The sequence below is a fragment of the Mirounga leonina genome, unplaced genomic scaffold (genome assembly GCF_011800145.1).
Source record: "Mirounga leonina isolate KUSES-001 unplaced genomic scaffold, KU_Mleo_1.0 Mir_55, whole genome shotgun sequence".
Lineage (NCBI taxonomy): Eukaryota > Metazoa > Chordata > Mammalia > Carnivora > Phocidae > Mirounga > Mirounga leonina.
In genome coordinates this window covers 9,914,624-9,938,203 of record NW_023270816.1, presented here as the reverse complement: position 1 = coordinate 9,938,203, position 23,580 = coordinate 9,914,624, and the positions used below count along the sequence as shown (strand labels likewise).

Below are 23,580 nucleotides of genomic sequence, written 5' to 3'. Positions count from 1 at the left end.
AGCCAGGAGAAGGGAGCCGGGGGGCAGGAGGATGTGGGGGGCACAGGTGGGCCGCTCGGCCGGTGACGGGAGGGGCAGGGCTGGGAGGCACCTTCCCAGAGCGCCCCGTGTTGTCAGGGCACGTGCGGCAGGGCTTCTCTGCGTGCCAGCGATGGGGCCAAAGGCCACAGGCTCCACGTGCCCCCCCTCCTCCACACGCGGGCCCCCACCTCTGGGAGACACAGGCCCCGGGGGCGGCGGAGACAGAGGCAGGCTGTGCGCGGGCGGCAGGGGAGGTCCGGGAATCCGTGAGGCCCTGAAGCCCTGGGACGCGCTCTGGCGTCCCGATGGTGACAGGGGCCGCGAGGCCGAGCCCAGTTCCCACTTCCCCCACGATGAAGTGTTCTCCGCCTCTGCCAAACACGCCCAGTCGGAGGCGAGGCTTGCACGGTCATCACGCCAACGCGGAGCGGCGGCTCTGAGGCTGGCGCTCGGCCACCCCGAGGCCTGGGGGCTCACACGGCCACGGCCATGGCCACATGCAGACAGGGGCCCTAAGCACGCATCCTGTGTGCATGCTTTCCGCCTGCCCCAAATGCCCTGTCCCTGCCCTGTCGGCCGTAACTGCCTCAGCTGCCAGAGGCCCGTGACCGTCTCGCAGGACCGTCCTGAGGGGGCGTCCGGGGCGGCGGGCTCAGGACGCTGGGCTGCAGGGGGCATGGATGGTGCAGAGGTGGCCACTCACAGCGCGTGCAAGGAAGAAAGACTGTTCTCGGCGGGCAGTGGGCCGCGCCCCAATGAGTGGCCGAGGACCCGCGTGGTCACTCTCCAGCCGGCCCTGGCGGTCCCCTACCTGCCTTGGGATGGCAGCAACGCGTCCCGCACAGGCTGGTGTGGAGGGGCTCCCGGGCGCACACCCGGTCTGGGGCCGCCCTCGCGGACAGGGGTGGGTTCTGTCCCCGTCACCCGACTCCGCGGTGGGGAGTCTCTCCGTGTCAGAGCCTCTAAAACGGATCTGTCTGTAACTTTGCTGAGTTTTCAGCTTTTTGGGAAATCGTGTCCCCGGCAGCCGTGCCGCTGACAACGTTTGTGTCAGGACTGGAACACTGTGTCCACGTGCTGCGGTCTCCGTCCCGCTCATGGGGCGCGCACACGCCCAGGCGCGCTCACCGTGGTCTGTCCTCTAGCAGCCGATCAATCTGTCACCCTCCCCATCATCTACATGACCCGGCCCCGCCCCGCCCTCTGTGGCGTCCTTCTCCCGCAGGGGACGCCCCGCCCCGTGACCTGCAGCGGGCCCAGCCTCGCACCCCGTGTCCCGGAGTCTGGCAGGAACTGGGTCCCGGGCGGTGCGGGAAGGAACGGGAAGGCCGGTGAGGAGCGAGGCCCTGGATGCACCCCGGGGGGACTGAGGCAGGCGTGGGTCCTCATGCCTCCCTCAGGGCCACGCACACCGTCCCCGCAGACACACGCACGGAGCAGGCCTGCTGGGTTCGTGCTAATCGCTAGAAAACACATTTTGCTCACTCTTACATAAAACAGGCTGAGGTCTGAACGGGTTTTCCTCACACTTAAGCCACTCGTGGTCCGGAAGCATCAGCGGGGACCTGCGTCTGAGCCTCACTTCCAGGGCCGCACGTGTGGTGAGGGCATGGCCACGCGTCCTGTTGGTCTGTGAGGCCCGCACGCCCGTGGGCGCGGCTCGGAGCGGCTTCCACCCAAGGAGTCCGCGCTGCCGGGCTGACACCGAGACACGCACACCGCATCCGCGCGCGGCCCCCGGTCGGGGCGGGAGCTCGCGCCGCATCCGAGTTCCCGGGGCCCCTGGATCCCACGCACGGCCCCCACGCTGAGAGCCTGTGGCCCGCCACGTGTCACGCGTCATGGCCAGCGCTGGGACGTCGGCTTGGGACGATGGGTCATTACGAGGAGGAGCAATAACATGAAACATCTGCTCTTGGTGGCGTGTTTGAGCACACCCGGCGTCTTACAGACGAGGGAACGGGGCTTTACGGGCTGAGGAAAGTGTCCGGGTCAGGCGGCCGGCACGAGAGCCCGGGGCTGTGGTTCTGGAACTGCACTCCGACCCCGGATCGTCTGGTCTGCGCACCTTCCCTGCTGGTCGGCAGACAGCAACAGCTCCTGCTCGGCCGCCATGTCCCCGTCCCCCCCGCTTCTTGCTGGGCGTCTCCTGCTCCCTGATGACGGGTCAGCGTGTCACTGGTTCCTTGGAAAACAACAGGCTTATGAAGTCCAAAGTCAAAGAGCTTGTGTTAGGGCACATACATTGTCAAGGAATGACAGGAAACTCGTCATAAGGGCACAAAGCCCATTAACGGGCAACCCGCCCACGGCTCCTGCTTCACCTGGGTTTCCGGGGGGCTACACTGCCCCCTCCAGCTTGGCCTCGCTGCACTTGCCTCACCCGGGCCCCAAACCCCAGGCACCGCAGCGTTTCTGCCACGTGCGTCCGGCAGGGGGACACGCACAGAATCACCAGGAGCTTTGCGTCACCTCCTTTAAAATAAGAAGGAACGGCAGGTGAAAGAGCCCAAGAGAAACCCGGCATGGCTAAGCTACTGCGGAGCCCACGTGGAGTCGGACGCCGGCTTCGGGGGCGCGGGCCTGGGCGTGGGTCGCTCCTGGTGAGGGCGTGTGATGGCGGGGTCCCCCAGCCAGAGCACCCAGGGCTCCCCAGCCTGTTGGACAACAGGGGGTGCTGAGCGGCCTGGGAGGAAAAGCAAACCCAGGGACAAGGGAGAGGGAAGGACGGAAGGACGGGGAGGCGAACCACGCAGACACTGGGAGGCCACGGCAAGGGCTGTGTGTGTCTCCCGGGGGCCCCGCTGCCCCGCGCCCAGCCTCACGCATCAGGGGCCCTCCTAGAGGGAGAAGCCAAAACATGAACCCTGGATGCAGCCCTGCCTCTTCCTGTGGAGAAAGCCCATCTGCAGTGAGAGAGAGGAGACGCCAGGATGAGACGCATAGAAAGCCTAGAACATTCATTCTACCCCAGCTATCCTCAGGGTGAGCTGCAGCCCACCACGCGCCCGACAGGCTGGGACACAGGATGCGGAGGCGGCCCTGCGAGGAGCCGAGGACCTACTTGGAGGGCTGGCCAGGCACGTGCAAACCAAGCAACCCAGTGCACAGCAACACGGAGAATAGCGCTGAAAATACTCTGGGAGGGAACAACAGCGACCTGGGGGCCCAGGAAGTCCCCCAAGGAGGTACGGCCAGGAGGAGCGAGCCCCCCAGGGGAGGGAGTGTGCCATGCCACCCCCCGGGGGTCCTGTGGTCTGGGGCCTCTGGGGGGCCCTTACGTTACCAAGAACGTCCTGGAGAAAGTGGGTGAGCTGGCTGTTGCGGTATGGGATGTGGCCTCTGCGCTCCGACAGGGCCCCCAGGACGTCCGCGAGGGCCGCTAGGCTCCGGTTTATGAACGAAGTCTCCCTCAGGGCCGATCCTGTCACTCCAGACACACCTGGGAAAGCACGAAGACCCAGCCATGTGGTTAGCATGGGCAACGAATTCTCTGGCAACACCAAGAAATGAACGAGGGAAAGCAAAACTGTCGCTTCTCAGGAAGGGAGCACTGAGTGGGGAGCCCCTCAGTCCCATCGGCGTCCTCCTCTGACCTCCTGCATGGCCTCGACTGGGAATGGGCTGGCCGCTGCAGAGCCGTGGGGGGGGCATCGCTCTGGGACGAGCACGTCTGGCAGCCATGGAAAGACAGCTGCCCACTGGGAGGAGCAGCTGTGAGCTCACTGCAGACGGGGGCCATGCTCAGGACGCCCCACATCCCCGCTCGCCCCGGACAGAGGCTCTGCGCTCACCCACACACTCGCTGCCCGCCAGGTCCACGAGCTGCAGCTTGGCATGCACCTGTTCCGCGGGTCGCTGGGCCCCCGGGGACCCGGGCGACACTCTGCCCCAGGCTGGCCGCCCCTCGAGCGGTGGTCCAGGTGACTGCCGGTCAGCTGCAAGGGGGTGACATGTACCCGGGAGTGACGTCCACAAAGCCTCCCTCAGCTTCCCGCAGCGCCGAAGAGTGGGCCCTCATCCCGAAGGACCACACTCCGGGGTGGGGGGCTGGCCATGGGGAGGGGCTTCTCTGGGTAAAACAGGGAGAGGGAGGCCAGTGCCCACGTAGTCTCATGAGCACCAAATGATGTTCCCAGAAATACTCGGTAATGACACAGATTAATACCCGATGGGCCCTGACAGAGGTAAACTCCACCCTTGTTTCCTAGGCCCCCACAGAAATCCTGACAAAACTGGTCTTCATTTTGCCGTGTGTGTCCATTTCATCGAGCATTATTCCTAAACAGACTTCCTAAAGGGATTTTTTTTAAACCTAAATAATATATTTACTGTGGAAAGCATAAAACATACACATAATTTACAAAAAAAGAAAGAACTACATAAAATCCACTCTGGTCTCCACGGCCTTCTCCCATGTGGCTAGTGGCTGTGGGCTCCCTGGACAGCACCTGCCCACCCACGGCCCCGCCCTCCCTGCAGGTGCGCCCGGTCCTGGGACTCATCAGGCTGAGTCTGGGGCTCAGGGCAGTCAGGAATCTCTGCACTGACCCCCCAACCCCCGTCCTCCCTTGCCTGGACCACCTCGGCAGCCACAGATCAGGGGCGTATCACCCCCCATCCCCCCCCGCGACCAGGCATCTGTGTAACCGCAAGTGAAGTAGGCCTTGGACCAGCCATCCTCTGCCCGTGGACTCTGGCACCGGGAGCCTAGAGAAATTTGGGTCCTCGGCCAGTCCATCCCAGCCTGGGGGCCTTGGGCTTCGCAAGTCCTACAGACGACCCTGTGTGCTGGCCCAGTCTTCACCGACTGGGACGTCCAGACCCTTGCAACCCATGCCTTACTTTTCTTACATAACTGGCACCATTGTATATACTGGTTTGTGACTTTCTAAACCCAAATCACACTCACGACTCGGGCATCGTATTCCCAGATACAAATACGCCCATTCTCCTCGTGTTATATCCTATTTAACAAAGCCTTTCCTCTGTCCCTCACCCTGATCCCCTCTCTTCTCAGGCTGGGTTCCAGACCGTCCAAAGGAGTGTTTGCAATTCCCACCCTCGGGCTCCGTGCAACTTCTCTTCCATGCCCCTGCCCAGGTGCACACGGCCACTTACCGGGGCTGTCGCAGGGGGAGGCTGCGGTGAGAGTGGCCGTTATTATCAGGTGGGATCTAGAAGAACGGGCGTGCACTTGGGTGGCGAGCTGCGCCCTGAGCTGCAGGCTTCCGGCGGCGAGCGCGATGAAGTCCTCCGCACTGTGGACGGGCCTGGCAGAGAGCCCGAGTGATGGGGAGCGCGCCTGGGGTGGCGGCAAGGGACGCCCCCCACCCTCTCACCCAGACCAAGGGGACCTGTTGTAGGAAAGCGGACTGAAGCACACGTCAGACAAAATAAAACAGCAAATCAAACGCCTTCCTTTCTGAGGCCTGACTGACGTGTCATGAACTGCTTTACTCTGGAATAATCAACTGTTTCAGGACACCCCGTGGACTCCAATAAAAGTCCATTTCCCTATTTTAGTTAGTGAGAGATGACAGCTAATCAGAAATTCCCATCAGCGGGACCTATGTTGTTCTGAGTCTTATTAGTCAAAAGCTGAGAGTTCTGGTTACCTTGTGCAAACTTATGGTTCACTGTACCATCCTGCAGGTTTTTTTCAGATGCTAGAAACAGCTGCAGACCCTTCCCTTACTGACTCTGAGATCCCAGGACAGGCTCGCTACCCTAACCCTCATCAAACAAGGGGAGACAGCCTTCCCCCGCCCCCCGCGAGCAAACTGGATACCCAGATGTGGACTCAGGGAACAGGCAACTTTGAGGAGTGTCTTTAAACAATATGAGGAGACTTTGGGCGCCTGGGTGGCTCAGTCGTTAAGCGTCTGCCTTCGGCTCAGGTCATGATCCCGGGGTCCTGGGATCGAGCCCCGCATCGGGCTCCCTGCTCCGCGGGAAGCCTGCTTCTCCCTCTCCCACTCCCCCTGCTTGTGTTCCCTCTCTCACTGTCTCTGTCAAATAAATAAATAAAATATTTTTTAAAATATGAGGAGCCTTCCCTATTTACAAGATGAATGATTACTGTATTCTATCAAATATTGACATGTACAAGCGGAAATGAGGACGTTTATACTTAATGGCGGGACCGTGGGGAAGTCCACTTCTCCAAGCTCGCTCCCTCATCTGGAATATGAGGATGGGACCTGTCACACATTTGTCATCAAGATATTTTAAGAGGTTAATTAACGTGTCTGTTTCAACTGCGATTTTAAAAAGATAATTTCTAAAGCAAACTGAAAAATGCACGACACACCCTAAGTGCAACAACACCGTGAACCCTTTCAGCGATAATGGGGTCCCGGTGAGGCTGCCGGCCGCTCAGAGAAGCCGGGCCACGGCTGAACACTCACTGCCGGGTTGGCGGAGAGACCTCCCGCTTTGCTGCCTTGCTTGTCGGCGCGTCACGCTTGGGCCCAGACACCTCCGTGCGGCGCTCTTTGGCCAGAAGGTCAAGAATGTCGTTATTATACACTTCCACTATGGACACGTCGACCTTCAGGCTCTTTGATGGGTTTTCTGAAATAAGCCTGGGGGGTGGGGACACGAGGGATCAGCCACCACGGGAACTGGGGCAGCCCCGTGAAGAAAGCTGTAGGGGACCCACTCTCACAGGACAGGCTGCCGTCCGGGACACGCAGCGAGACCCCCAGCCCGTGAGTACCGGGCAGCGTCTTACCACCAGCGGGAAGAAAGCGAATTCTCTTCGAACCGCAGGGTAAGCACCTGTCTTGGGAACAGCTGCTTTATCTGAGCCGTATCTGAATCAATGATTTCAGCCATCGGTAGGGACCCTTAGGATCCCAGGCCCACGAGGGGAGCGTGCAGGGAGAGCATGCAGCCTCCATGCAGAAAGCCCCTCGGCCGAGTCTCATCACCACACAGAAGCCCAAAGCCGGCTGCCAGGACAGGAGGGCTCAGCACCTTCCCGGGGCTGGGGTTTGCTCCGTTCCAGGGAGGACTGGGTGCCGGCTCCTGCCGCAGCCCGGCTCGTGCCCAGACCGCCAGCCAAGCCCTGCCAGGACCTCCTGACAACGTACCCAGCCTCTTAGAAACCACTGCACGTCTTCTTCTGTTTCATCTTGTAAGGTGCTATGTGCTGACCATGGAAAGGTTTAAAAATACAGATACGACCCGCTTAGAGAAAAACCCCATAACCCTAGTCAGGGCAAGAGTGACCACCAGCCCAGCTCCTCCTGCCCACGCCCCTGCTAGCGCCTTTCCACAAAACTCCCACAGCCCACGGAGGCCGCCCCTGCCTTCTGGGGATCGTTGCTCATCTGACACGTGCTCAGTGAGACCAGTCTGAGTCTGAGTACGGTGCTTTCTTGTCCACAAAGAAATTCTGGATCCGGGGCTGGAAGTCCAGCGTGGGAGGAGGGTGTCTGCCGAGAAAACACGCAGCCTGGTGTGTCTTACGCAAGCATGGATAGATGGAGTTTACCGAGGAGCTACGGAGAGCCAAGATAAAATGAGCAATTAATGTCTTCTGGTGATACAGTCAAGGAAACGAGAAAGACTAAGATGAAAGAAAAAAATAAATTCTCCAGTGAAAATAATTTTCGGCACAGAGTTCAGATTTGGATCGTCCTCCACGCTGGGGTCTGCAGAGAAGAAAGACTCTAAGAAGAGTAACTGGGAAGAGCGAAGAGCTAGGTCAGCTGAGCTGGGGGCTGGGCGTCCCTCCCTCCGCTCTCGAGAACACGCTCACGTAAACCTGACCTCGGCGTGTGGCTCCATCCCCTCGTGTGAACGGCCGTGTCTCTGGGCGTCACAAAACCCGGATTCGAAATTTCTTATCTACATAATACCAGGGAGCTGATTTGAAGATTTCCTCCCATTTACTTAAGTACTTGATCTGCTCCATGCATTGGTTCGTTTGTCTCTCTGGTGTTCAGTAGTTTGCTAGACTCTGCGAACGGTGTTGAAACGTGGTCTTCGGTCTTTGCCGTGAAGAAGCCGAGTGTTTAGTAGGCAGGACGCCTGCTGTAGTGAGTTTTACACAAAAATACGTGTGGGCTCCCCGTGAGGTTACAAAGGGGGGAGCCCTGAAGCAGGGCGGGTGGGAGGGCCACCCCTGGTCCTGCGCATCCTCCTGGATCCTCTCTGTGTTCGTTCTGGGCTTTTCGAGGGCTGGAAATTATCACGCGCATTCTCTGGACTCCTTGTTCGTTCAGCCTGGCAGGTAGAAAGCTCCTCACGTCTGCTGATAAGCCGAGATCTGCCACAAAGGCTGTGGTGTCACTGGGCTGGAAGGAGCCAGGCACCTTCACGACGCCAAGGGTGCCAATGAGCACAGGGCGCTGGAAGGGTGGTCGGCAGGCTCCCGCCAGGGCCCCAGAGCCTGGAACGGCAGCGGCCCCCAGGCCCTTCTGCGCGGCAGACCCTGCAAGCTCTTCTCCTGACCCCTGGTCTCTCCGGGACCCCTCCTTCCACGTGACCCCCAGGAAAGCCCAGAGCTGCTGCAGCTCTGCCGTGGTCTCACGTGGCCGCTGCTTAGCTTCCGGCCAATGTGGCTGCTGCGTGGTCCGATGAGGTCTCCCCGGAGGGGGCACACGGCTCTCCCACCAGCACCAGCAGTGCAGAGCACATCTGGGACTCACACTGCGGTCCCAGCCCCTTGAGATTCTGGAACCAGAGCAAACACCCGATGCAGTGCCATGTCCCCAGAGGGAGAGCTCTGGGACCTGAGATCCGCAGCCCCACCCCAGGGACCCCCCGAGGCGGCCCGCGGCCACGCGCCTTCTTGGGCTGAGGCAACGAGGCAGGGTTGACGTGTTCCTCCCAGGAGAAGTCTGCAGGCTGGCCACACGCCCCAGACCTCCTCCCCCACCTCCGGCAACCCACAAGCACACACTTGGGAGTGGCGGCCCCGCGTGGCACCCCACACTGGCCTCGTGGCCACTGAGATTTCCAGAATGGCTGTTACACAGCCCAGCCTCACCTGCCCTGACAGGTCCTCTTCAGAAGTAGTTAGTACAAGTAAACTTAATAAATGCATTTTCTATGTGTACTAATACTTAAGGAATAATGGTTTGAAGAGGCTCTAAAACATTAGGCTGTGTGGGAGTGCTTATGTCCTTGTCTGGCTGCGATTTTAAGACGCGGAAAGGCTCAGCAAGGAGACACAGAGCGAGAAACCGAATCCAGGGGGTGGGCAGCACGGAAGGCCCCCGGCTCCCCCGGAGACCTGCTGGAGGCCCCTGGAGGCCGGGACAGTCTGTGTCCAGGCCTAGAGGATGGAATGTCATGGCTTTATTCCAGGATCCCCTGGCAACTTGGGCTGCCAAGGACAACTTGTTACTAATTTTTTCCAGGAGTAATTGTATTGGTAAAATCATGAAAATGCAGTGGGTCTCTTCCAGGGATGTTTTCCCAGAACAGAAGCATCTTCAACATGCCCAGCTCGCTGTAACTCCGAAGAAGAAAACCAGATGTGTCGGCTCTTTCCAGGGCCAGGAGGCAAGGAAAAGACAACGGGGGTCTCCCGCTGTCCCCGTCTCATTCTAGGACAGAAAACCTCCATGCTCCATCCTCTCCTGAACAGGGAAATTGTCCAGCTAGGGATCTCTTTCAAAAAGTTTCGATTTGGGGCCCCAGGGGGGCTCAGTTGCTTAAGAGTCCAACTCCTGATTTCGGCTCAGGTCATGATCTCAGGGTCGTGGGATCAAGCCTTGAGTCAGGCTCTATGCTCAGCTGGGAATCTGCTTGAGGTTCTCTCTCCCCCTCTGCCCCTCCCCCCAAAACAAATAATAAAATCTTAAAAAAAGAAAAAAGCAACCCTTAAAAAAAAAAAGTTTTGTCTTAACGACAGAATTTCAACATGAATGTGCCATAAGAATTTCTAGTGTTTGTGGTGCGGAGGCCCAGAGTATTTAAACGTTGGACCGTAGTGGGTTCTGACAGGAGCGTCAGGTGTGGTCTCCGCAAACAGGAGCCGTCCGCCACGCCCCTTCCCGGTGCTGCTGGCCTCCCATACTCCCTGCTGCTCTGGGCCTCTGCCCACTGCCCCCGGGTACCTGAAGAGCTCTCCAGCAGCCCTGGGCATGATTCCGAGGTCACTGTGCGGGCCCCATGGGGGGATGCGTGCCTCCTTAGAATGTGGACCCAACATGGTGTAGCTCTTGCCACATCCTGTCTGTCCATAAGCCAGAACGCAGACGTTGTACCTGAAACCCAACACAAATGTCAGCACTGCAACCCACACAGAGGTCTCCTGCCATAACTGGGTTCTAAGAACAACGTTCCCTCGGATGGAAACTTTGATACGTGTCGCTCTGCATTCCTCTGTTACTCCATCCCTTACAAAGCAGGCTTTCATGGGACTGGAGCTGTGTTTTTGCAGAGTCCCTGCTGTTGTTTGATTACACAGCATTGGGCTGAACCACACTCCCCTTTACACGCGCTTAACACGCTCCTTGTCGGCACCTGCTGCTCCTCGGTGATTCGACATTTCCTCTGGGCACCCGCTGCTGGCACCCTGCGCTCAAGGTCCCCGGGGGGGTCCCACCCTGAGCAAGACCCCTCGTCCGCCCCATCCACTCCGTCAGTGCAGAGCTGGGGCCGCCCAAAGCAAGCTCATCTTGCTAAACTGGGGCTTCCCCTAATGCATGTGACACTTCCCTGTGGTTTTCTACAAATATTTCCCCATCACATATAGGATGGCGAGCACGGCTACCATTTGTTACATATTCTGAGACTTCGGCATTCCAGGGGACGCGGGGACTCCACCTCCGCAGTCAGCCAGAACACACCAACACGGTCTCCGTGACAGGCACTGCCCCCTGCTCCCCACAGCTCGGGGTCACGTCACAGAGGACAGGGATGGTTGCTGGCTCCCTGCATTTCCTTCCAGCTGTTTCTTCAGCCCAAGATGTCAATGGGAAGATCGGAACATCGAAAGAACATTTGAAAATGGATACAAATTTATATGATAGGGTATAGATTTATGATACAAATATATAAATGATATAAATGTATAATCTTGGCCATGAAAGTGCGGGTGATCCAGACCTACAGGGGGCTGAATGCTAAGGCCTGAACCCCCCTTTGCATCACGGAGGGGACGAGACCGTCCCCACGCAGGCCCCACCTCAAGACTCTGATTTCATGGATCGACCTTTAAGCAGACGGGCTATTTAGCCTGAGGCACTCCCAGCAAGTCATACCAGTGAGGCTGTGAAGGATGCCAGGACTGTGAGGAGCGCTCCGGCTGACCGGCACGCCTCCCTCCAGGACCGACTGTTCTAGTCCAGCAGGAAGCGTATTAGGGCAAAGACCAACCCAGCACCTCAGAGTTACCACACTACATTGTTTGTCTTCCGGAATTGAAAAGTCTCAAGGTCTTTACAACAAAAACCTCACTGCATTCTGTATCTCAGACCTTCCCTGAGGAGATGATGGTGCACTTCTCCGGCGGGAATACCTTGGTCTCAGGGGGTCACCAGCTCTTACGGGGACCTTACGAGCCCTTGAGGAATGCAGAGAGGAAAGAAGCCTCTTGAAGAAAGCAGCTCAGGACTCAAAATAATGCCATCTGTTTCACATTTAAAACGGAAAGGCAACTCTGGCAAAGACCATTTAACCACTATGCCTTTTTTATTTCTGGAATCTGCTTACTTAAAAGAGGCCTACTTAAAAAAAGAACAAGAGCCCTCCTATCATTTTCCATGGAAGAACTTTTTTTGGATGGGTCTAAAAGCCCCAGCATTCCAGAAGAAGGGTGCAAGGAGAAACTGCATCATTGTGGGAGGCTCGGCCCTGCAGGTGTCTGCAGCAGGAGGCATGGGGATCCCACGAGAACCGGACCTGTCACATCCTGCACCTTTCGGGCGCCCACAATGTGCTTTAGGTGCTGGGGCGCCACGGGCGGGAACAGGGCTATGACGACAGCCTCTAGTTTGTGGACTTGGGCTGTGCAGGAGCTTTGCTGGGCAAACACGAATATGGCTTCTTCAGGACACTGAACGCAGACTCCTCCACCAAACTGGGGTCCTTCCCAGCACCCCGAAGTAGGAAGCCTTGGCATATTGTGTCTCAGTCACACGAATCTGGTTCCATTTGTTGCTAAAGACGCGATCTTTACTCAGAAGATGTGACCTTGGGAATCGGTGGTCACGGGTCCGGGGCCAGAGGCTCCATCCCAAAGGGATCACAAGTTCCTCAGTCCAGTGTTAACACGCTCCACAGACTTTCTGAAAATTCTAAAATGCAGAAAAAGTCCCAGAGAGCACAAGGACAACTGCTCACAGCCTTCACGTGTCACTAGAACCAGGGAGTAGGTGTCCATGACAGCCGTTCCTCAAGTCCTGGGTGGCCCTCTTCCTGGCACACAGACCTACTCCCCCGCCCCCCATGGACACTAATCGACACGGGGCTACGGGTTTGCTCTGCCATCATATTCAGACTGTAACGTCACACATTCATCGTGTAGCATGAATGAGATCTACTTACAGTTACTCATAACTGTGATCCCTGGCCTTGAAGATATTTTAACTCACCCATCTAAGAGAGATGTAAGCAGCGGGCACACATCCCCAAATACCACTTGCTGAGATTCTGCTGGGCCATAAACTCTGAGAGGCAAAGGGAAAAATGACGCATTATTGGAAGAACAGAGATTTACATTAGTAACCAAATATGAAACCCTGCTAATAACGAGAGCCTTATCCACTTCCCATCTAAGCCCCCAACACAGTCAAGATCCATCTTTGTAACAATTGGGGATCGATTCCATTACCTTTCAGGCTAACAGAGGCTAAGGAAGACTGAAGAAATGTCTCCTCTGTTATAAAAACACAATTATGAATGCTTGCAAAGCAGAAAGAAAAAGCAAGCCAGCAAGAAGAAAAGAAAGGATACCATGTAATTATCCTGGGACTAAATTAGCTCCACTTAAGTGGGTCCAACAAGAATAACATAAAAATCATACTCTGGGCAACATCGGATATGTAGTATTTAATTTTTATTTTCAAGCTCTCCAAAGCATTGTTTTCCTAGGCCCCAGGTTAGTTCAGCAGAATGTCCATATGCGTCATGGGACTGGAATGTCTACTATGGAAGGGGGGATCCGATGTGGTTCTGTGTTTATAAGCACGCACAAATACAGCTAAGTAGGAAGGAACTTCTAAGAAACGCAGCTCACTGCACAATTTGAAACAAGATTAGAATGCAGCTGAAGAGCAGAATTTGTGCCAGACTACCAAATATATGAAATAAGCACTACTGGTCAGTTGTATTGAATCCAATGTGCTTTGCATTTAAGCTTAGATGCCTGAAATACAGGCTTTTATTTAGCTGGTACCAAATGTTTCTCTTCTTTCATTTTCAGAATGTGTCATAATGTCCAATTGATCCATAGTATTTCCAGAAGCAGGAGTATTTTTAAATGTATAAAATGTTGCTTATTATGGGGTGCCTTGGTGGCTCAGATGGTTAAGCGTCTGCCTTCAGCTCAGGTCATGATCTCAGGGTCCTGGGATCGAGCCCCGCATCGGGCTCCCTGCTCGGTGCAGAGCCTGCTTCTCCCTCTCCCTCTGCCACTCCCTCTGCTTGTGCTCTTCTGTCTATCTCTCTGTCAAATAAATAAATAAAATCTTTAAAAAAAAATTAAAATGTTGCTTATTATGCATGATCAGGAGGGCATTTGGGGCAAGTAGTGTGATGCTGAGCTCTTGAATCTTTTTTTTTTTTTTTTAATTTTTATTTATGTATTTACTTGTGAGAGAGAGAGAGAACACGCAGGGGAATGGGGGGTAGAGGGAGAGAAAGAATCTCCAGCAGACTCCCTGCTGAGTGTGGAGCCTAGTGCAAGGCTGTGTGTGCAGCAGGGAAGCATGGGGTTCCCACAGGGACCTGACCTGTCACATCCTGTGCCTTTCGGGCGCCCACAATGTGCTTTAGGTGCTGGGGCGCCACAGGCGGAAACAGGGCTATAATGATCTCACAACCCTGAGATCATGACCTGAGCCAAAACCAAGAGTCGGATGCTTAACCAACTAAGCCACCCAGGCGCCTTGAATCTTTTTTTTTTTTTTTGAAGATTTATTTATTATTTGGGAGAGAGCAGGGGTGTGGGCAGGAGCAGAGGGAGAGAGAGAGAGAATCCCAGGCAGGCTCTGCACTCAGCAGAATGTCCACTGAATGTGGGGCTCAATCCCACGACCCTGAGATCATGACCTGAGCCGAAACCAAGAGTCAGACACTTAATAGACTGAGCCACCCAGGGGCCCCTTGAATCTTTTTTTTTTAACTTCTCACTGAATTCCCACGGCCTGTGACTTGGCGCAAGCCCGCAGCCCTCCATTTGGAGCCTGGAGAAGCTGACCTCGAAAATGTTTCAGTATGTATCTGAAAAGGATGAAGACTTCCAGAAAACATCATGATGCTACCATTACCACATTTAAAAAAATTAATGGTAATTCCTCAATATCATCCCCCAAAGTCAGTCCGTGTTCTCTGACATTTCTCCAGTTCTCTGGTAAGCTTACTTTTCCTGTCAGTTTTTAAAACTCATGATTCAAACACGGCATTCCTGTGGCTGCTGGCCGAATGTCTTCTAAATTTCTAATCTACTGCAGGGGTCGGCAAACTTTTCCTAAATAGTAAATAGTTTAGGCTTGGTGATGAGCGTCTTACTTAAACACTCAGGTCTTTTCCACCAACATGAAGCCAAGGTCAAAGGTCCTGCCACCCACACTTGGTAACGTTGTATTGAGTCATCACTCAGGAGGTCAGCAGTTGGACACAATGAAGCAACTGGTTCCATAAGATGGGGGTGGGGGAGGGCTGTGCAGCCCGCACCCGCTTGTACCTGCTAGCACCCGAGGGTGTCCAAGACAAACGCAGAACTAGACCCAACTGTGCCTGGCACTTGTAGGATAAAGGAGACGTCTCAGATTAGCAGGGAAAGATTGTTTCCCTAAGTGATGTCCCTATAACTGGGGAGGTACATGGAAAAAGGTGAAATTGGATCCATTCCTTAGACATTAATTATTCTAGGATACATCCCAAATGGATCACAAGTTTAATGTCAAAAATAAAGCACACAATTACTAGAACACCTGGGTATATTTTTCTCTAACCTGGTGACCTTTGTAACTATACTTAAGTTAAAGGGGAGAAAGCTTTTGCATGGCTAAGAGATTTCAGAAAAGAATACAAACTCGAAAAATAGTTGCAACTTAAATCACAGATAAAAGATTAATACCCTAAAAATAGAGAAGAAAAAGGCCAATCCTCTCTGTATTAAACTTTAACATTTCCTTCTATTGTAGAAATATGCTCCTAATGTTTCTCTTTATATTAGAAATCCTTTCTCTCTCTTTGGAGAAAAGTGTCTAGAGACTTGAGCGCTCACAGAGAAGGACCGTGCATGGCCCTCAGCCACCTGACAAGACATCCAGCCCCCGCGCGAGAGAAGCCAGGCGCAGGTGACATTTCGGCCACGGCGGCTGCAGCCCCAGGTGCTAACGTGTCCTGGCGAAAAGCTGCAGGTGCAGGGGGAAGGCCAGGCCACGTGGAGGGCGTTCATTCTGCAGAGCTAGCACCCCCCCCACCGGCTCCAATCCACGCCCAGCCCCACTGGAGGCATCTAGGGGTCCCTGACCCTCTTCTTTCTCTCTGCCTTTGACCATTTTGTATCCTGGTTAACTGAGTTGTCAGGACTGGGTTCGGACGCCTTCAGCTCACCTATAGCCCTCTGCCTGCATGTAGTGGGAGGCTGGGGAAGCCTCGAACTCGCGACCACAGGGGACTCACACGAACACACCTCGGGTCCACGATGGCCTAAATGCACGTAAGGAGAGAACACAGCCACCTTCGTCTACCCGATACATAAATTAGACTTGAGACAATAAAATTACTTAGTATTCTTCTTACGGCATTTTGGGTCAATGGCTGTTACTTTTAGTTTGCCATTTTAACAAATAATAACATATTTTTATTCCTCTTAGAAGGCAGCAACTGTCCTCTGACTCTGGGCCCATTCATATTTTTCCTGAATAGTAAGGAACGTATTTTCTTTTGACACACATTTATTTTTAAAAAGGGGTTAAGTACTGAAACTGTTGAGATTTTCTTTCAGAACTGAAATAAAATATTGTGACATTTATTAGTTCCATAAAAAGCTGTTATAAAATAGGCAGTGGCCTGGTTTCATAAGCCCCGCATGCCCTACTGTTTATGAAGGGAGATAGTCCTGAGCACCACAACAGTATCTCCCAGGAACAAATTCCCATGGAGATTTAAATTTAAATTCCTGCTTCTTAACCTAGATATAGAGTGACTTGTGCACATTCCTTCATTTCTTCTTTTGTTCAAACGGCACAATCGAGATCTTCCCCGTCTGTCCAAACCCCAGCATGTTGTGACCACTGCTGCCAAGCATCCCAAAATCCCGGCTTCTGAGTGAGGTGTGGGCACCCCTCCTCCCTACTCCCCAAAACAAGGTCCCGGTGATGGCCGGCCGACGCGTCCCCACCCCAGCGCCCTTGCCAGCCCTTCTCGGTTCCTGCAGGTGGTAGCTGGCCAGACTTGACTCCAGAAAGGTGTGTGACCAGCTGGGCCTTGGTTTCCTCACCTGTGGCACCTGCCCAGGTGTTCCTGAGAAGGTCAAGGGACTTGATTTGCACAAACAGGCTTGGAACAATCTGAGGGGCCACATAAACGTGAGGTGGATTAAAGGCCTGCCTCGTGGCAGGGTGGGCTCGGGAGGTGTGGCCACCTCCCCCCTCCACATCACCAAACACTGAAGACACGTAACCAGAAACGCCATACAGAACACAGCCTGGATGGACGGAGGGAGGGGAACGTTCCAGCAGCACGCGGAGAGGCCGCCGGACCGCGGAGAACCTGGCACTGTCCTGCTGGGGGGCAGACTGAGCCAAGGAGGAGGGCTCCAGGCTGGGCCCGCCCCTCCGGAGGGGCGACACACAGGGACAGGGGGCCCGGGCCCTCTGCAGGGGTGAGGCCTGAAGGGCAGGTCCTGATAAACAGAGATGGTAGAGAGGGTGCTGTGGGCTCCAGATGGGGTGGAGGGGCCCTCCAGGAGGAGCCACAACCACAAACCTGCAGGTCACGTGGATATGGATAGTGGCCCTGGGGTGGGGAAATCCCCAGGTGGAGCGGTCCCATAAAGACCGCATCAGAGTCTGGGGGTCTCCTTCCAGCCCTCCCCCCACCGAGAACTGGCTGGCCTCAGGGCAAGACCAGTGCCCCCCCGAGGCAGCCCCCCACTCCGCTCCTGTAAATGGAAGCCCTTCTCCTGACCTGGGGGGCTGGCAGCCCTTGAGGCCAGAGGCGCGCCAGGCGACAGCTCTGGCCCTAAGCTGGGAATCCCTTCCCTGGCCGACCAGCCCTCCGGGTAAAGTCTCTTCACACAAGGTCTGGACGTGTTCATCCGACAAAAGGACCGCCAAGCTCCGGGCCAGCAGCAGTGGAAGCTGGGGGACAGTGGCGGAAAAGCTCCCACGTGCGGAGGGAAGCACCATGCTGAGCCTCTCGGCCCAGATGAGATCGTTCAAGGCAAAGACTCCAGAGTGTGCCTCACAGACCATCCCCCGGGACCACGTGCTTCAGGGACACAGACAAGATGCCGGGGCACAGATCCTGGTGTGTAGGCGGCCGGCCGGTGTGTCTGACCGAGACCCTGCGCCCTCATGCCAGCAGAGCAGTGACAGGAAGGTCTGAAGGGTGGGCATCTGCACGTCTGACTTCCCTCCTGGGCCAGAACCCTGCGTGGATGGGCCTGCCCCTCCTGGTCCACTGGGGTCCCTCCGGGGCCGAGAAGCCTGGGACCCCACGTCTGGCACAGTGGGGTGGCGGGACGGCTGGCAGCCGGAGTCCTCCTGTGGCCTCGCCGGCACCAGGGCCCCGGGAGCGCGTGTCCCCAGAGAGGATGTGGAGGGGGTGGCAGCCAGCGGTGAAGGGCACGGCCCTCCCGGGCAGGGTCACCAGCAGTCACAGAGCCGGCCCAGGGGCGACACTTCCCCTCCGTGTCCTCTTCCACATCACAGGCCTCACGGACGTGGTCAGCACGTCGGGGGGGAGTGATGGAGCTCCAGGGCCCTGAGCCCAGTGGGGAGCCCATGGCCCGGGGGTCTCTGCGTCTGACCAGGTGGCTGCGAGGTGCAAGCCTGAGCCTTCCAAGGTCCTCCCGTCCTCTTGGGGGAAGACAGACAAACTGGTTAACTTCTACTTTGCAGGATCAAATACACAGGCTCCAGAGCCTCTGCTCATGACCACTGGATTCTGGTTCTGTCTGTCGCCGACCAGGTGGGATCTCTGACCAAACTTAGGGGTCTGCTTCTCTCTCCCTGGGGCCCCACTGGTGTTGGCGTCACTGACCCTGAGTCTCCGGCATCACACGCAAGACTGGTACGTCTGGTCCTGACGGACCCCGTTACCATGACGACCCGCGGCAGTGCTCCGTACCAGAAACGCGCACGGCCACGTCACCGTCTCGTAAAACACAGCGTAGGAGTTTATTGACTGATCAGGATCCACACATCACAACCGGTTCTTCGGTCTCCTAAAGTCTCTTTGAAAAATTGGTTGTATTTTTAAAATCTACGTTGAGAAGACTTCACTTTTTGAGGCGACAGGTCTGTGGGTCTCGACAGACGCACAGCATACGCCACCCCGGAGAACAGCTCTCCCTGGAGACTCCCTCATGCGGCCTCTCGGGTGACAATCCCTCCCCAGCCTCCTGGCTCCGGACAGACTCTCACCCGCTCTCCTCCCCCCTGGACTGGTCTCTTCCGGAATGTCTGGGTCGTAGGCTCAGCATGTGTTTCATGTCAGGCCACCAGCACTTGGTCCGGTCAGTCTGATGGGTTGGCCATCCTGACGCGGGGGGCGGGGGGCGGGTGGCTCTCCGGGCTCTCAGCTGACCTTCCCGGGAAACTCATCGTCAGCATCTGGCTCTGGGGGAGCCTCTGTCCCGACACTCTGCCCGCCTGCTGAGGCGGCTGGTTTGTTCTGTTTGCTGGGTACACGTGCTCGGGGAGCTCTGATTTCCCGAGGTTTCTGTGGCGTGGGGCTTGCCGGCTCGTCCCCCTAACAAGGTCGCACACGGAGCGAACGGTTTCATTGTGGTCGAGTCCGGCAGATCTTTTTCGTGTATAGATCACGCTTTTAGTGGCGTTTCTCAAGCTCCTGTGTTCTACGGTTTTATGCTTCATATCTAGGTCTAGATTCCATTTCACTTACTTTTTGCAAAAGGTGTGGTACACACATCAAGGGTCACTTCCCGTCTGCAGGGGTCGCCCCACGGCTCCAGCACCACTGGCTGGAAAGACTCGCTCGCTCCGCAAAACGGTCTTTGCTTCTGGGCAATTAGTGCAAATGGCAGGACGTGTTGTGAATCTCGTGAGCCAAATGCTAACGTGAAATTCGTGTTTGTGTAACGTCGCTTTAGGCATCAAAGCACTTACCTCTCGAAATTATACGTCTTATTAATCAAAGGGTGAGCAGGCCGATCACATTTCACCAGGATGGTTTCCTAATAAAAAAAGAGGAAACAAGGCGTCAGGACTCAGCCGGGGCCATGCTGATAACACTGGACAGAGGCTGGCGAACCACCGCCCTTGGGCCAATCCAGCCTGTCGCTTGTTTTCGTAAACGGAGTTTTAGTGGACTACAGCCAACCCTGGGTTACAGATTGTCTACGGATGCATTTTACTCGACTGCACGATTGAGTAACAAGACAGAGACCATACGGTCCTCAAAGACTGTGACCCTTCCTTCCCCTCCAGCGGAATGGTGGGCCAGGCGCAGATGGCAGAAGAAAGCCGCCTCTGCGGAGGATTGCACAGTGGGCTCCTTCTCTAAGAAGCACAGCCGCCCAGGACGCCGACTCTCGGGGCACCTGACAGCTCAAGGCAGGTGTAAGACTCACCCGCCCGGGACTCAAGAAGTCCCACCTCAGACATGCTACGATTTAATTATAACTACAGGCGCTAAAAGTTTTCTTTGTTTCAAACACATCACTTTTGCTCTAGCTAAACCATCTTCAGTGCCATCGTGTGTGGAGAGAAGGGAAAGCTGTCTTTAGCAAGAAACGCAGCTCTAGGTCACTTGTCCTTAGGCAAAGAAAAAATAAATACTTTGAAGGGGTTCCAATTCTAAAACGAAATGCAAATTCATGAAAAGACAGGCGTATAGAAAGAAGTAAAAAAACAAACCAACAATTGCAGCAGTGAATAACCCGTAGACGTTTGATTTTTCCATGACAGCTGTTGGAGGATGTGGTTCCCATCTTCTTACTGGAGCTTTGAGAAACAGAGAAACAGAGACAGAGAGATCCACCTGCAAACAGAAACGCATGTCCCAAAAGCGGCCTGTTGAGGCGTTGAACGCACAAGCTGTGGGACCCGGTAGCTGGCTGTTCCTCACGCGGTTGGTGGTCACCTCCTTTCTGCCAACCGCTCGGTCGGGGCCGTGCCCTGTGGACTCTGCAAAGCCTTCTGGCTTACTTACTGATCTCGCCAGAGAGCTGAGCCTTGGCTGTCTTCACAATCGAGGGTGAGATGCTTTAACCACCGGCGGGCATCCGGGGAAGTCAGGTTGTGAGACACGTCACCAGCACCTTCAGTCAGGCGTCTCGCATCCCTCTCCCCTTGCCGACACCCGCCGCCACTGCCGCCTCGGCCTCTCTGTCCCCAGCCTGGTGTCCTTCCAGTTCACTCTTCGTGTCACTGCCTCAGAAACCTTCCCGAAATGTAAACGGCACAGGAAGGGGATGAGGAGAGTGTAACAACGAGGAGCGTGTGCGGAGCGGGCAGCGCGGAGCGCCAGGCTGCAGCGGGGGCGCCCGTGGGGGTCACTCAGGTCCTGACTTCCAGCCGTCAGTCGCACCTGGCCGGGGAGGAGGCCGCGTGTTCCCGTAACGGAGAGTTCAGCAGAGCCCATGGGCTGGAGCCCAGTCCAGGTGGCCTCGCCAGCAAGGAGCTGGGGCCTCTGACCGCGGCCTCCTTCGCGTCGCAACTGCCGAGACGCCTAATCTGGTCAATACACGGAGACTTGCGTGCGGCCGCGTCCCAGCCCAGCTTTCAAGAAGGAGGTTTCATTCGCAGGGGAGCCGCTAATGGAGAGTTCATTCTCGCTGAGCATCTACTGAGCACCGGCTGTGTGCCAGAGCGGTTTCAGGGGCTGTCTATCCCCACACGGTAACAGCGACATTATGTAACAGTGGTAACATCCTCCATGCATCCCACTCCCAAACCCTGAAAGAAGATGGAAGGACGAGCTCTCAGACACCCCCCAGGACAAAGGCACGGACACGGTTTTCAGAGCAGAGCCCAGATTCCTGGCTCCCAGCCCCAGAATCTGACCACCAGCCTCGGTCCCTCGCTCCCTCCCAGAGGCATATTTTCCTTTTTCTGTGCCTGATCGTGGTGGCATTCCTTTAATATTATGCCAAGACGTAACCACAGGGCCTCAGGATGAACACACACCCCAAAGTGTTTTACTGATGTTTTCCAACGCTGAAGTTTTAACCATAAAGAAAAACAAATGAAAAATGCTAAGATTCACAACGTCTCACCCAAAAGCTCAAGGGACGCCATATAAGGAACATAAAAAGCCATAAAAACAAGCCTGAGTCCAAAAGCTCCCCATAGCTATTTAGAATGTCGTCCTACAGTGTGATCACTAGATCTTAAACATCTGAAATGATTCCAAGAGCAAAGTTTCATTTTCCCAAACACAGCTTAAGTGTTCTTTCTTGCCTATCCAAACAAATACCTCCTCGTTCATACTGCTAAACATCCCTTCTCCTCACAAGTAAGATCCATGCCCTCGACCTTTTAAGATAATATCCTTTCATCCAAAATTTCAAGCTCTTGCCCTACGACACCCTTCCCTTCCGAAGGGGAATGGCCCGGATGTGTTAAGTGGTGGAGGCAGACCCTCGGGGCTCCCCTGTGGCGCAGACACACTTGCTCGTGGAATCCCAAGGCTCCATGGGGCGCCATGTGGCAGGTGCCCAGCTCAGAGCCGGTAATGGACAAAGTCATTCTCCCGACACTGAGCTGCTTCCGTATCTGTATCCAATCCCCTCAGACAGCTTTCAAAAGCATCCAGGGCGTACAATTCTTTGCCATCAACTCAGCCATTCACACTTTGAAACTAAAAGTCAATTTTAATCCAACTGCCGCATGCTCAGACCAGGAGGAGCTAAGTGAAGGGCATTCAGAATGGAAGGCCCTGCCCTTCGGTGTTCCTTCCTGGTCCTTGGCCTTCTCCACGCTGACCACAGGGAGCTTGCTCACCTCCGCTGGGGAGAGTGGAGGCCAGGGTCAGACGCACTGTGATTCCACCACAAATATCTGAGTTCTCTCTTCTCGGGAGGCGGGCACTCAACACCATCTTCAGGGAGTATCACCTCCTTATTCCGAGAAACCTGCTGGATGGGCCGTGAGCTTTGCAAACATAAGGCAACAATCCTCTCCCAGGAGGAGATGTTTGGGTTCCATGGCCCAAAGAGCTAAAACAGTTAAAGATGGTCATCGCTGTGGTCAATAGGTCTTTACTAGTTGCCTCTGGGTCACTACCTTCATCGAGACGGATAAATCTCAGCAAATTCATGTTGAGTCTGGGGCGCCTGGGTGGCTCAGTGGGTGAAGCGTCTGCCTTCAGCTCAGGTCATGATCCTGGAGCCCTGGGATTGAGTCTCGCGTTGGGCTCCCTGCTCAGTGGGGAGCCTGCCACTCCCTCTGCTTGTGCTCTCTCTGTCTCTTTCTCTCTCTCTCAAATAAATAAATATTTTTTAAAAAAAACACAGAACCTGTCTATAAAAAAAAAAAATCATGTTGAGTTGAAAAACCCAGTCCCCTGAAATACAACCAAAACTCACCAATGACTTTTTAGGAGCAAATATAGATAGGAAAATTTATATACATATAACCATCTATAGTGTATACAGTTTTATTTGTAAGTATAATTTAGGTAAATTTTTATACCTAATTTATAAGTATTGTAAGTATAAATATTGTATAATTTATAGGTTTTATTAGCATCTATAGTTAGAGTATCTGTTTAATGCAAGACAGCTCAAATGAGATTTGATGTAGTGATGGCCTCAGATGGGGAGCTAAGGTGGGGGGGTCATTGCTATGTCCAGTTCCCACACTGGTGATAGATTCATAGAGGTTTGTATGCTAGTAAAATAAACAAGCAGGCATGGATTCTGAATCACCCTAAGTCCTGCATTAAAAAAAAAAAACAGCACAACCAGATAACAAAACAAACCCCATGGACATTTACTATAAAGTGGCAGGTTTCCCTCTGAACTGCAAAATATGGGGGAGTGAGGACACGTAGACGGAGCATGAGGACCGAAGGTCCCAGGGTCTCCCTGACTCTGGAGCCTGGCCTCTGGGCTGCAGACAGTGATGCAGGGGACTAAACCCATCATCATGACACTTACCCAAACCTTCACTGGTCACCTGGGCAGGAAGCCAGGGAACCCTTCATTATTTCAAAGCTAATAAGTAAAGGGGA

At 54.8% G+C, this 23,580-nt stretch overlaps 1 protein-coding gene across 1 annotated transcript in view; it reads right to left on the bottom strand.

Annotated features, from left to right (window-relative positions):
* Positions 1-2,127: 2,127 nt before the first annotated feature.
* Positions 2,128-23,580, bottom strand: part of LOC118001895 (kinesin-like protein KIF25) — a 33,362-nt gene continuing 11,909 nt past the window's right edge. The window contains exons 5-13 of the mRNA XM_034992072.1: positions 19,512-19,579; positions 12,579-12,653; positions 10,098-10,247; positions 6,432-6,608; positions 5,143-5,294; positions 3,816-3,959; positions 3,308-3,463; positions 2,346-2,496; positions 2,128-2,206 (exon numbers count right to left, since the gene is read on the bottom strand). Of these exons, the coding sequence (XP_034847963.1) occupies positions 2,197-2,206; positions 2,346-2,496; positions 3,308-3,463; positions 3,816-3,959; positions 5,143-5,294; positions 6,432-6,608; positions 10,098-10,247; positions 12,579-12,653; positions 19,512-19,579 (1,083 nt within the window). The 3' untranslated portion in view covers positions 2,128-2,196. The remainder of the gene's footprint in view (positions 2,207-2,345; positions 2,497-3,307; positions 3,464-3,815; positions 3,960-5,142; positions 5,295-6,431; positions 6,609-10,097; positions 10,248-12,578; positions 12,654-19,511; positions 19,580-23,580) is intronic.